The sequence below is a fragment of the Pygocentrus nattereri genome, chromosome 26, assembly GCF_015220715.1.
Source record: "Pygocentrus nattereri isolate fPygNat1 chromosome 26, fPygNat1.pri, whole genome shotgun sequence".
NCBI lineage: Eukaryota > Metazoa > Chordata > Actinopteri > Characiformes > Serrasalmidae > Pygocentrus > Pygocentrus nattereri.
Genome location: NC_051236.1, coordinates 5,274,317 through 5,289,005, shown reverse-complemented (window position 1 = coordinate 5,289,005; position 14,689 = coordinate 5,274,317). Strand labels below are relative to the sequence as shown.

General features: G+C 39.8%; 1 protein-coding gene across 1 annotated transcript in view; it reads left to right on the top strand.

The window, feature by feature from the left end:
* The window catches only part of angpt4 (angiopoietin 4), an 88,640-nt gene that overhangs the window by 67,722 nt on the left and 6,229 nt on the right, over window positions 1–14,689 (top strand). The window contains exons 6-8 of the mRNA XM_017718264.2: window positions 6,028–6,129; window positions 8,814–8,980; window positions 12,462–12,592. Coding sequence (XP_017573753.2) covers window positions 6,028–6,129; window positions 8,814–8,980; window positions 12,462–12,592 — 400 coding nt within the window. The remainder of the gene's footprint in view (window positions 1–6,027; window positions 6,130–8,813; window positions 8,981–12,461; window positions 12,593–14,689) is intronic.

Sequence of the window (14,689 nt, the reverse complement as noted above, 5' to 3'; positions counted from 1 at the left end):
TTCATTTTAAGTTGTTTTTGGGCTGTATCAACTGACCTCAGTTTTCATACAGCATCATCCATTCATCATTTTAAACAGGCAGTGACTGAGTGCGTGCAAAGAATGCTGTAAAAATAATGTAAAATGTGTATGAAGAATAGTTGGGCAGACAAAACTCATTTATGAACAATAAAATGATTTTATTAATAGTAAAGTAAACATAGTAAACATCTACAAACTTCAACATAATTCAACAGTAAATGATGGGTTTCCAGATGTTACAGATGTGTTTGGGTTTTAATAAATGTGTGGGTAATGAGCTCACTCTCAAAAAAATAATGAGTGAAGTAATAAAGGTAAATTTGTCTGAGTAATTTAAATGAGTAATTTGTGTACATTTTCCCTGAATTTCACTAGAACCTCTGAATAATGAAAATGTTAAGAAGTCAAAATAAAGCTGATGCTACACACATATGCAATAAACAAGCTAACACTAACAAAACTTAACACTGAAAAATGAAATTGAAAGTTCACTGTTAAACTTCAACACTGTTATTGTAAGGGCCCAGCTTGTGCTGCCAGCGATGGCAGCGAGGTGCCATAAGCTCAGGGAACTCCAATTCCCAGAAGCCCTTGAGCTGATTAGGCCCAACCTGGCACACCTGGACTCCTCTACTTAAGGCTGTGGCAAGCAGAAGCTCTTTGTCACACCTTTGTAGAGGGGTGACCGGTACGCTACTTAGTCCAGCTGGGTATTTAAACAAAATGAAAGGAAAAAGAAAAGCAAAGAGGAAAGATGGCTGGAAAACCAAAAGTGAGAAATTGCCCCAAAACTGCTTAGAAACCAAAAAGAAGGCTTGAGCAAGAAACGGCTCCAAAGCCTTACAAAAGCTTTCAGGAAATCGGGTGAAACATTAAGTCGGCCGTCCTCTCATAGTCACAGAGGAAGTGTCTTTTGTTTTTTGATCATTTTTTATTTTACTTTTCTATCTCAACCTTTGTTTGAGCATGCTGCTTTCAGCGTCCCCTTTGTTCGCCTTTTCTCAGTTTTTTTTTCCCCCCATTGTCACCTGTGCTTGGTGACACAGCGGTAACTCCATGGCCTGCCAATCAGCTTTGAGCCACCTCAACTCCAATGTGCACACCAAATCACACGGTCACCTCAATACATTAATTTAAGACCCTTTTTCACGGGTCTTCCTCTCTGCGTTTGGGTCTCCTGCCGTCCCGTAAGTTATATTCCTACGCCAGTGACTCAAACAGCAGCCTAAAACTGTGAAAACCTCTAAACTACCACACTGGACAAAGCCTGCCGGTTTGTGTGCGGAATTTTGGTGAGGTCAGTCTTGTGAGATCAGTCCAGCCCAGAGGACAGAAATATCCTAAATGAGATTTCCTCTTGGTCTCAGATACTTCTACTAGACATGGTTAAGTCCAGGTTGAAATCAGAGTGAGACTTAAGCCACTTTCTTAAGACGTTTTTCCCTGAGAAATAAAACGCCACAGTCTCGGCTGAGTAATCTCTCCATACGAAAAGTGTAGGTTCTCGTTATTGTCTTATACTTCTCTGTTCTAGATCACAGAGCTCTCTCTGCAGTCTGTCATTGCTGAAGGAGAACTCGCCCTTTTCTCCTTCAACACCAGAACTTCTCACAATGAAATGCTGAGGTTAATCTCCTCCTCTTTTTTCTAGAGGAGGTTCAGGAGAAACAGTTCAGAAATCAATGAATATTGATAATATATAATATTAAGATCTGCTTTATTTCTCTGAGACAATCTTAAGGCAGATTCATTTCCTCTGGGAGCACAACATGGTTATAATACTCGCATTTCAGCTCCTTAATCACTGTTACTCAGAGGATCCAGAGGAAAGATGTCTGGAGGATTTTGTCTTAAGCAGGTCACTCAAAATCTGACGCAGTGCATCCAACAACAAAGGCAGCGTTCAGCTTCTATTATACAGGCATAGAAAGCAGAAAGCTCCGATTTCACATCCATTTTACTGATCACTGTGGACATGCATGCTGACCAACTGCTCTGGGGGCAGATTTCAGTCAGATAAAGGGAACCTCAGCAGAATCTTGGAATGTATCACCACTGAGGTGTTGGGTTCAATTGGTTTTATTCCTGAGATCCAACCCAAAACTGCAGCACTCACTGGATGATTCTTCATTCTCTACTGAAGCAACTGTGGTGTTTTTGGATGTCCAGAGTGGAATTCTTTTGGCCATCCAATCTGAAGCCCAGTGACCATGCAGAAGACAAGACTGAATGCAAAAAAAAACACAACTAGCAGGACCGTAAACTAGCTGCTATGCAGAGCTGGCAGCATAACCAGAGAAGATGCATGAGACATGGTGATGTCTGTGGGCTGCAGACTTCAGGCAGTCATTGATTCTGAAGTGCAAAGGATAAAAATGTAATTCATAGTTACATTTTAAAATAACTCGGAGATATAAACATTAGAGGTTTGGTGTGAAATTTCTTGTGGTCTTTCACAGTGGTGATGATGGGAACCAGGGGTCACCATGACTGCACCACAAATATGGACATTTTATTCACCATCCAGAACCACCAGAGAACCTACACGAGTCTTCTGAGCTTATATGGAATGTTGATGATGGTAAATTAGTGAGGAATCTGAAAACGTTTTTTCTTTGGGGACTGTTCTGCCTTAGAACATCCTGTATGGATCCCTCCACCTTGAATCTATTTAAAATCATCTTCTAGACCAAAATTCTTTCCTCAAAACTATTGTATACTCCTTGAAAATGTGTTTTTGCATCCTGAAAGGGATCTTCAGATGGATGGAGAATGTGCTGTAGATGGTTCTATATAGAACCTTTTTGAATAGGGTTCTAAATAGGACCCAAAAAAGGGTTCTTATGTTATGATGTCAGGCCTGTACCAATAGAAGAACCCTTTTTGGCCCTATAGAAAATGATATAGCTCTAACTACAACCTTATAAAAACTCTTTTAATCAATCTGAGGACCTTTTCTTGATGCAAAGAACCCTTAAATCATGCAAGGGGTTCTTTTGAGTGTTCAAGGTTTTATAGCACCAAAATTCTTGACACTGTAACAATAGAAGAACTATCATTAAGTGTGTAAAACAATGTCAGACATCAGACATTGTGTTCATAACCATTTCACGTAATATGTCTCTGAGGGTTAAACCGTTCAGGACATCTGGAGGCAGTAAATACTTCTCCACGTGTTTCTATAACTGAGCATTTCACATCAAACCACTCTGAATGATTCAGTTATACGGAAAATCTGAAATTGATGGAATTCCCCTTCAAGGTTAGGTTGGTATGTCTAATTATGGTCATCTAAAATGGCCAGGAGGTGGATATGTTTCTACATAGTCGATCCTGTAGATGTAAATAGCCTCAAATTAAAGCTGACACTGTGTTTAAACATCATTGTCATTATTTGATTTAAAATGGAGCATCGAGCCAAAACAATCAACACCATCCAATTACTTATGGACCACAGTGTATTAAAGCAGCCCAAAAGGCATAGGGCCACCATTCGCCTCCATAACAGCTACAGTCCTTGGAATGCTGGGTCCGTGTGGAGAGGGACAGAGGAGCATTCCTCAAGAAGTGAAGCTTTTAGTTATTTTAGGGATGAAAGGGAAAATGGACTTTGAGCTCCAGGACCTCACTTAAGGAGGACCAATGTTCAAATGCGGTGAATGAGGAGGCCATGAAGGGACATTTTATCTCGTGAATGTGTTTAACACACAAGCTCATTATCATCTTGGAATATGGGAACATCTTGAGGGAACAGTGTAGGCACAATAGAGTGCACCTGATCCTGGAAACTGACCTCCAATTTCTTGGCCATTAAAAGCCATTATATGCTTAGCAATCATCAAGCTTAACAAACGTTTGGCAGCAGACAGTGTAAGATAGACATCTTCAGTTAACACCAGCGTATTGATGGAGAAGAGCGGAGGACTAATGACTGATTGCTGAAGATCACGTTTGTCTACTTCTCTATTAGTCTTGTTTGTTTGCTTATGATTTTTTTTTTTTTTTTTATATTTGATCAACATTAACAGAAGTTAGAAAAAAGCAACCTACAGAATTCAGAAACTAGAACCATAGTAACAAAATTTAGGACTAGAACTAAACAGAAACTAGAACCATAGTAACAAAATTTAGGAATAGAACTAAACAGAAACTAGAACCATACTAACAAAATGTGTATAAGTCCAATAAAAAGACATCAGCTGTCGTTCAGAGCAGTTTGGTGTGAAACGCTCTGTTCTAGAGAAACTTGCTAAGTCGGAACCGTTCAGTGGTGGTGATAGGAACCAGACGTCCACCTCTAGAAGTTCCTACTCAAAGTTCCTACATGAATAATGATTATGAATGCGTTGCCTGATGTGTGAGACGTTGTTTTTGCAATTGCTTTGAGAAGGTTTTGGCTTAAACTACATGTAAATTCGAGAGATACGACTATTTTAAGTAGAAATATTTTTTTTATTATTTATTAATATCACTATTTTACCATTACATATGTGTATGTTCACTGCTGGCTCTGAAAACTATATAAAATGGTACGATTTCATGACCCCTGGATCCCAGCAAAACCACTGTAAAGAGAACCAAGTAAGTATGTTTCTCTACAATAAGCCATTTTACATCTTAATGACAGAATTGTGCACAGATGAATTACCTTTTTAAATCATTTTTCCCGGTTAACTACTTTTGCAACTCAGTTTGTGTGGTGTCTCCATTATTTTGTCCACTTCATACTCCTGCAGAAACTGAAGTTTATTATACTGTAGAACTTGCACTGTATGGCCAAAGGTATGTGGACACACCAAGGGTGTGGAGTTCAGGTGATTCAGCCACACTACAAACACAATAGAATAGGTTATACTGATCTTAATGATTTTAAATGTGGCACTGTCACAGGATGCCACCTTTGCCCAAAAGTCTGTGAAATTTCTGCCCTGCTAGATCTGCCCCTGTCAGCTGTCAGTGCTATTATTGTGAAATGGAAGCATGTAGGAGCAACAGCTCAGCCACGCAAATTCACAGAGCAGGCCGCCGAATCCTGAAGCACGAAAAATGCCCATCCTCTGCTACAGCACTCTGTATAGAGTTCCAAACTTCCTCTGATGCAACATCAGCACAAGAACTGGCATCAGAGCTTCATGAAATGGGCCTCCCACGGCTGAGCAGCTGCACACAAGCCTAAGATCACCATGTGCAATGGCAAGCATCGGCTGGAGCGGTGTAAAGCGCTGCCACTGGACTGTGGAGACATGTTCTCTGGAATAACAAATCGCGCTTCTCCATCTTCAGTCTGATGGACGAATCTGGGTTTGGTGGATGCCAGGAGAACGTTGCCTACAGTAAAGTTTCGGGATGATGGGCTGGGGCTGTTTTTCAGGTCAGTTAGTTCCAACGAAAGGGTGATGTTAAAGCTACAGCAGACATTTTTAGTTATCTGCTTCCAGCTTTGCAGCAGAAGTCTGGGGAAGAGCCTTTCCTGTTCCAGCATGACTGAGCCCCTGTGCACAAAGCAGCTCCATAAAGACATGGTTTGAGGAGTTTAGTGTGGAGGAACTGCAGTGGCCTGAGGTCAGAGCCCTGACCTCAACCCCACTGAACACCTCTGGGATGAACTGGAACGTGGATTGTGAGCCAGGCACTCTCATCTAACGTCAGTATTGACCTTACAAATGCTCTTTTGAGTGATTGAGCACAAATTCCCACATCTTGTGGGAAGCTTCCCAGAAGACTGGAGGCTGTTATAGACACACAGGGGGGCAGCTCCCTATTAATACCCATGGTTTTGGAATGAGACATCCAAGAAGCTCACATAGGTGTGATTGTCAGGTGTCCACATACTTTTGGCTATGCATTGTAATGCAAGTACTTAAAATGTCCAACTGTTTGCCAGTTTATTTTGGTGAATATAAAATGAGAAGAGAAGGGTGGCTTATTTGATCTTTACCTCGAGCATTATCTCAGAAAAGAAACAGCTCAGACTAGTAACTCAGATGAATTACATTGTCGTCGTAGGTCTTCTGTGATATGGAGAACGACGGAGGAGGCTGGACAGTGTTTCAGCGCAGAATCAACGGCAGCGTCGATTTTCAACGAGGCTGGAAGGAGTACAAAATGGTGAGTGTGCGCACGCAAACACATACACATCGCGAAACCCTGGCACCCAGCAGCATTACGAGAGGTTACCCAGGCAACACTGGATCTGGCTCAGGACCCACTAATCTTCTGAGCCATTATATTGTTCATGTTGCAAACGGAGAGGACACTCTGTCCTTGCTTTATGTTGATTCGTGGGACAGTGTGTGCACGGCTGGATAATATTTATACAAAAAGAGAACCGTTACCAAATGTTTTCTTACTTATTCGCTTGAAGACTTGATGAAGAGTTTGGCTTCATTCCGAAGACGCAAGCTAACAAATCACCCGAAGAATGAAACATGGAGACTAAAACCGTATCTGACAGCTTGGCGTCACTGCCAGCATCTGTGGTGTTTTTATAAAGAATGGTGCATTCGCTATGTGACCCCTCGAAAATAGCCCTGCTACAAAACATTAGCAGGAGCATATTGTGATATTCTGACTGTTCACTCGTTTCAAATAGTCTGCGCTCATCACGACGTGCACCACACGTCCAACCCGGCGTTTCTTCCGAGATGAAGGTGTTAATAGGGAGTCTGTCCCACTTTTGCTACCTCTACTCTTCTATAAAGGCTTCTAGATGTTGGAACATTGCCATGAGGATTTGCTTGAGCATTAGTGAGGTCAGGCACTGATGTTGGTTGGTCAGTTCTGAATCACTCCAACTCCTCCCAAAGGTATAGGAGCTCCTTCACTTTCCTTCCAGAGAATGCAGTTCCACTGCTCCAAAGCCTAATGCTGGAGGGGCTTTATTCCCCTTTAACCCACATTTAGCATTGGACATGGTGACCCTAGGCTCATGTGTGGCTGCTCAGGAGTTTTATTGGTCAGTGCTTTTCTATGCAGAATAAATGGGTCCCCCTTAGCTGAATTCACTCATTAGAAGGGTTGTCTGGATACTTTTGACACACAGATAGGGCTTTGTCATTTGCATCACTCTGTGCAGCCTTCACCACCCTCTGCAGAGCTTTCCTTTCTGCTGCAGAGCAGCTTCCGTGCCACATGGTGATGCTGGAGCACAGAACGCTCTCCACCACACATCTGTAAAATGAGGTGAGGACTGAGCTCCCGAGTCCAGCACGCCTCAGCCTTCTGAGGAAGTAGAGGCGCTGATGCTTCCTGATCAGGCTGGAAGTGTTTTTACTCCAGGTAAGCTTGTTACTTAGGTGTATGCCCAAGTACCTATAGCTGGAGACCACTTCCACTGCAGATCCCCCGATGTGTAGGGAGAGGGGAGGGATGGTGTTGCCCCTTCTGAAATCCACAATCATCTCCTTTGTCTTCCTCACGTTGATGCAGAGATTGTTCTCACTGCACCAACTCTCCAGGTGTTCCACCTCCTGTCTATAGCCAGACTCATCACTATTTGTGATGCATTCAGCCACATTCAGGTGTGGATCCCCAGTGACGTCAATGTTGGCTTTGATGTGGGTCATAACCAGTCTTTCAAAGCACTTTGTGGCTATCGGGATGAGGGCTACTGGCCGATAGTCATTCAGTCCTGTCACTGTGGAGCTCTTAGGGACTGGGATGAACTGCCTGGATTAAAGAGGAGTTGAAGATGTCTGTCAGCACCTCAGAGAGTTGGTCTGCACAGCACTTCAGCACTTCGCGGGGGAAATAAACATGAAGATTGTTCTTCAAATCAGATCAAGTTTGTCACATCAAATTCACACAGGTGCACAGCCCCCTTATAGAATTTAAACACAAAAAATATGAGATTGTATGTATGTTATGTGTGAATTTCATGATGAATGAACTAAAAGAAGTGACCCATGAAATGACCTCGGGGGGTCCTTCTGCTGTAAAGTTACCATTTTAAAGATACAAGGTCTTCTTCTGACAACTATATATATATATATATATATATATATATATATATATATATATATATATGTGTGTGTGTGTGTGTGTGTGTGTGTGTGTGTGTGTGTGTGTGTGTGTGTGTATATGTACCATTTCCAATGTACAGTTATACAGTAATAAGTCATGAAACAAAACTATGAACTGTGCAGTTGTTCACATTTCCATATGTGCAGTTAGTGAGTCTGATGTAGGTAAATGAGATGCAGGTACACAGGGATAGAATAATGATACATAAATCTTTCAGATTATACAAGGTATGGATATAAGATGTCAGTCTATGTGTAGGTACAGATTTGATGTATTGAAGGTGCAGTAATATCAAAGAGTCTGTTGGTGTGAATGAGGTCTGGTTTGTCCATGGAGATCATGACTCAGAGGTGCAGTGACAGGCCTATAGACCGATACACCAGCACTACTGGCTGTTCAGCAGCCTGACGGTCCGGGGCAAAGAACCAACTGACCCTTCAGTAAAGGGTTCTCCAGTAAAGAAAATGGTTCCATATAGAACCATGAACACTCAAAGAACCCTTTGCATGATTTAAAGGGTTCCTTGCATTGTGAAGGCGTTCTGCAGATTGACGGACCCTGTGTTGTAGATGGTTATATACAGAACCCCTTCTGAAAAGGGCTCTGTATGGCACCAAAAAGGGTTCCATTATTGCTACAAGCCAAAGAACCCTTTCAGTACTATATAGAACACTTTGTGCAAAGGGTGTTACCCACTCAATCTGTAAACATTACAGATCAGGGTTAATTCCACCTCTCACTCATGTGCTTGCTGTTGTTTTCTTCCTCAGGGCTTTGGTGATCCTGGTGGAGAGCACTGGTTGGGGAATGAAGCTGTGCACCTGATCACCAGTCACTCCCAGTACTCCCTCAGAGTGGAGCTGAGAGACTGGGAGGGGAACACTCCATACTCACTCTACGAGAAATTTCAACTGGCCGGCGAAAAGCAGCAGTACAGGTATCAATTCTACGTATTCAGAGTCCAGATTTCCAGATGTATGCAGTTTTACTCATTTACTCTAAATGTGGTCATTCCGGAGAGGCGTGTTCGGGAGTAGTTTTCGGTGTAGCTAATCACGCACTCGCCTTAAACCGTGCATTCAGTAAAACCTAATAGAGGTGGTTTCTGACACACTGTTCTCTATAAACATGGACAAAAGTGAACACTCAGGTCTTCAGGGGCTATTTAGTACCATGAGTTCTATAGAGAACAATCAATCTATTGTATACAATCTTCTGTATACGTTGTGCAGTGTATGGCAATTAAACAGCAAATTAGGCTGACTTGCAGCAGTCTCCTGAGGCTGAGAGGCATACAAGATTATTTAATGTATAATAGGACATGTGTTAAATGAACAATCCAAAGTCATTTCCAGCTCCAAACCCACACCATCAGTCACCAAGTGAGTGACCATTACCCAACACAAAGTTCATGGGCTGTTTTGTAGCTTTTAGTCAATAAGTTGGGGGTAACACAGTTCACATAGAAGGTTTCTATGGTGGTTGGTTAGTGTAGTGGTTAACACCTCTGCCTTCTATGCTGTAGATTGGGGTTCAATCCCCACCTGGGTAACCACCCTACACTGTACCAATAAGAGTCCTTGGGCAAGACTCCTAACACCACCTTGGCCTACCTGTGTAAAATGATCAAATTGTAAGTCGCTCTGGATAAGAGCGTCAGCCAAATGCCATAAATGTAAATGTTTCTGCAATAGTAGTCTTGCGATGGAGAAGCAGAAGGTGGCCAGTGAGGTTGAGTGAAGCAGGAATGATGTACCAAGAGACCTAAGAAGTCCCAGCTTCAGCCACCCAGAACCGTCTAGGGCATATAAAATCTCCTTCTGCATAAAAAGGGAGACTGAATGTAAAACCAATGGCAAGTAGTCCTTTCGTTTAACATGGCTTCAACATAGCATTAGCACAGTTTTAGCATTGAAGAACCAAGAACAAAAGAACCAAAAACACTTACAACAGGCAGCAAACCCACGGTTTCCTGTTAAGGAGACAATCCGCATGGAGGATGCGCCACCTGAACACAATTCCCTCCATGCCACCTGCTTGGCTTCTATTTATACACAGCCCAAGGGAGCCTCTCTACTGACCCCATGAGAATGCAGCAAAATGTATCTAGAGCCCTACTGACAGATGACCAGTTTGGTTACATAATATAGAACCGTTTCAGGCTTAAATGGTTCTTCGCATGGTGAAACGGTTCTGCAGACCCCAAAAAGGGTTCTGCTATTGTGATGGTCAAACTTCTAACAATAGAAAAACCCTTTGTGGTGCCAAGAAGCATAAAGTGGTGTATGTAGAACTCTTGGTTCTTAACAGAACCATTCCATTCACTAAAAAAGCCTTAAAGAATCATCATCTTTGTGAAGAGTGTAACTAAAGTGTTCATTTTGGAAGCCTGAATTTTGTTTTGCCCATTTTTATTCTCTGTAAAATCAGTCAGGTTTATTTTTTTTATTTTATTTATTTATTTATTTTTGGCAGATTACCTTTTCGTTAGTTGACAGGCTCTGTTTTCTTTTAGATGAGGTGTTTAAAGTTATTTGTCCTACAACCGATCCTGTATTTCACATTTATTTTGTTCATAGCGGGCAGAGGTTACAGAATAGGGTTGCCAGATGTCCATTTTTGGATCAGACAGTCCAGTTTTGAGATCTGATGCTTGCTGTCCAAGTTCAGGTCCTTATGATTGGAGGAGGTTAAAATGTGTTTGGATTTTAATGGATATTACTTCTATGTGTGTGTGTGTGTGTGTGTGTGTGTGTGTGTGTATGTGTGTGTGTATGTATGTATGTATGTATGTATGTATGTATGTATGTATATATATATATATATATATATATATATATATATATATATATATATATATATATGTATGTATGTATGTATGTATGTATGTATGTATGTATGTATGTATGTATGTATGTATGTGTGTGTATATATATATATATATATATATATATATATATATATATATATATATATACACACACATTGTATGATTATGATAAATTATACAATCATCATAAAGGGTCAGACATGTTTGAAATGATGTGTACTTATGTTATACGTATATGTACATGTTTCAAATATTGGACATACATGCAGGAATAATCCATATATGTCTGATACATGCTTAAATTGGTTGAATATATTGCAGTACATTTAGATTGTTTGTCTTCTGTTTGCTTTTAAATATTAAATAATTTAAGTGTGTCTGGAAATATTTTCATATTCATGTTGTGTAAGTATTATATTCATTTTCACTTCTTTAGGAAGTATGTGGAAAAAACAAAGGTGCATAAAAACTGAGTTATGAGTTATGAGGCCATCTGCATGTCCATACATGACGGATATAGGACAGTAAGAGAAACGTACATCGCTGTTGTCGGGACAGAACCTCATGTCCATTTTTGACGTCTTTCAGTTTTTTACATAATTTGAAACATCCTATCACCATTTACACTGTACGTGAATTTCATGATGAATGGAGCAAAAGAAACGGCCCAAAATTACGTGGAATAAATTCTGGTTCCATTGACTTACATTAAAAGTAAAGTTTTTTCCTTCTCCTGTAAAGTTACCACTTCGGAGATAAGACGAGATGCGTTTGTCATTGCACAGTGTACAACGAAATTGAGCAGCAATCCAACAGCACTTCCTACATGCAAAACAATTTAAACATAAGGCTAAAATATATAAAGTGCAGATTTAAGGTGGAAAAAAAAGTATCAAAAATCTTAAATATAAAGAAAAAGATACGAGGTTTTGATCTGACAACAGCCACATGATAAAATGTGATATTTGAAAGTCATATCAGATTTATGTATCCTATTAAATATATTTTAGTTAGGATACCATCAACACTGCTACGGCTAATTTGAACATGCTGTTTAGTTCAGTGCTGCCCTGACTGAAACGCAGTCTGTGTGTAGGCCCACATTGGGCGAAGGTGTGCCAGGCTTTGGGATAAACCCATTATTTCTCAATTACAGCTTGTTTTAAAACACAAATTGTATTTTCTTCACAATGAATAAACAGTTGGTGGCTTTTTCATGGTTTTATTTCTGATTTGCAGTTGATGGAACAAATAGCTGACTGCAAATTCTGTTTAATCCATGTATGAAGGAAAATAAAGTAACTGAAATGAACTTAAGCAACTTTGAGCCATTAAAAAAAAGGCAATGATGTGATAAGGAAAAAAAAAAGAAATAACAGCTGTCAAAACTAGACACAGCTGAAATCTGGCAACCCTGCTACAGGACTGTCTTCACAGCCGCTTTCTCCGTTTCATTCCCGTTCAAGTGAGAAATGGAGCTGATTTAATGGATGTGTAAACACACTGAGGATGAAATCCTGTATTTGCCCATAGCTGTATGGCTCCTCCAGCTCTGTTGTGATGTCATTGCTGGCTTTCTTCTGTCCAGACTCCTGCTGAAGGGCTACAGTGGCACGGCCGGACACCAGAGCAGCCTGGCATCGCACAGCACCAGCTTCAGCACCCGAGACGCCGATAATGACAACTGCCTCTGCAAGTGTGCGCTGATGCTGACTGGAGGTGAGGACTCTGTAGTGGACATGGTGCTGGCCAGCGTCCAATAAATACACTGAAATAAATAAAATACAAAAAAAATACAGTGATGGAAAGAAATAAGACAGGACTTTACCTGTCTGAGTATCTTAATAAGGAAAGAAAAGCTAAACTTGACACTTATGGCTTCATATGGACCATAATATTTGGATTAGAATATGCTAAATAAGCTACAGCTTCAGCTTACGCCTTTATGGTCAATATTTTTTGTTTATTTAAGACCTTATTTTTAAAAAGTTTTACATTTTTTTAAAAATGTATTTCTATGCGTATTTATTTTAGAAAATTATAAACAAGGACCAAAATATTACTAAAACTACTACTATTGTCCTTAATTCAGTTCAAACAACTTTTTTTTTTTTTTTTTTTTTTAAACATTTAGACCTCATATTTCTAAAGATCATGTTCTGGCAACCTTATTAATTATTACTAATTAATTAATTATTATTTAAACCATTTAATATGCCTATATATGTTTATAATATACTTTATATTGGGAGGTGTCTATCCCAAACCCTAACCCCTAAATTTGCTTATTTACATAAAAGTAAATTTTTATAAGATAGAAATGCTTACTTTTTTTGCATCTTTTTCAAAGTTGTCTTCATTTAAATAAAATAAAGTGAAGTTGAAAGATTGATTTACTATAATAATAATAATTCATAAATAAAAAAAATGCTGTCCCACATTTTCATTTCACTTCCAAAATAGTTCTAGTCTGTAGGCGGGGTCTTATTTTAGCCACGCCCCTGCATTTTAGAGCAGGAAGTGGGGCTGCATCCCTGTCCCTCATGGCCACATGGTCAGCACTTAGATCCCATTATTTTGAAGTAAATGTGTCTGAAAGTCAGTGAGGATCATTTTCTACAGTCCATTTTTTTGTGTCTTATTGAAAAATGAGTGTTTACTGAAACATTTGGTAAAGTTTGATTAGTTTTATGATTGTTTTGGTAGTGACCAAATGGAATATTCAATTATTTTAATAAAATGATCATCACTGAGGCACAAGCTCAATAAAAGCAGAACTTTTTACATCTACATTTACAGCGTTTAGCAGACGCTGTGATCCAGAGCGACTTACAGGAAGCGCTTTGTCTGTCTAGAGAAAGTATCGTTGTTAGTTACCAGTAGGTCAGAGAGACGGTCCTGAGCTCAGATACTGCTAGAAACAAAAGCCCATGTTGAACACACAACTCTGTGCTGTACAATACAATAAACCAGTAAACTACAATACACAGTGCATTCAACAATAAAGTAAACTAAACACAGTGCCATTCAATAAAATATGATATACAAGTAGAGCACAATATATTGCAAATACTTAATTCAGTGCTCATTTAAGTGCAAAAGGATCAAAGTCAGTAAAAAATCTGAAATGTTTTCAACTCAGACTTTGAACTAGTTTGATAGAATGATCATACACTATAATTAGCTACATCACTTCTATTGACTTTCTGCCTAAAATGTGTAACAGTTTATGCATCTTTAGTTTTATTGACTCCCCCAAAATCTACAGGTAGGGAATGATTGTGCAGTGTTGTTGTTGTTGTTGTTGTTGTTGTTGTTGTTGTTGTTGTTTGTATATTGTTCTCGTGTACATTTCCCTCTTCTTATTCTTATATTTCTGCTGATTTTTTTTTTGGTCCGTTATCCCATCCCACAAGCAACTAACTCCAGAAGGTTTAGCTTTGTCATGGATGAGTTGTGGGCTTTTATGCAGCTTTAGTTGAACGTTGAGCGACATTTTACCAGAATCTGTTCTACTTTTGAGGAAAAGTTTCCTGCTGGAGATGTGAGAAAAGCAGCTATAGTTGAGCTGAAGCTTGAAGCAGAGAAGTCATCCTGTGTTTTTGTTTTATCATATAACTGGGCGTACGATTCCAGCCCTGAATATCCCCTGTAGGAATGGAAAGGAATGGAAATGGAAAAAACATTTTCTCACCAAATCCCATGGACGGAAGCCTAGCATTACATCACTTCATTTGTCCGAAGTTATTTGTGATCATAATTTGAAAGTTAAAGACCAACAAGTAATAACATTTATATTGGATTTCAAACCTTAAA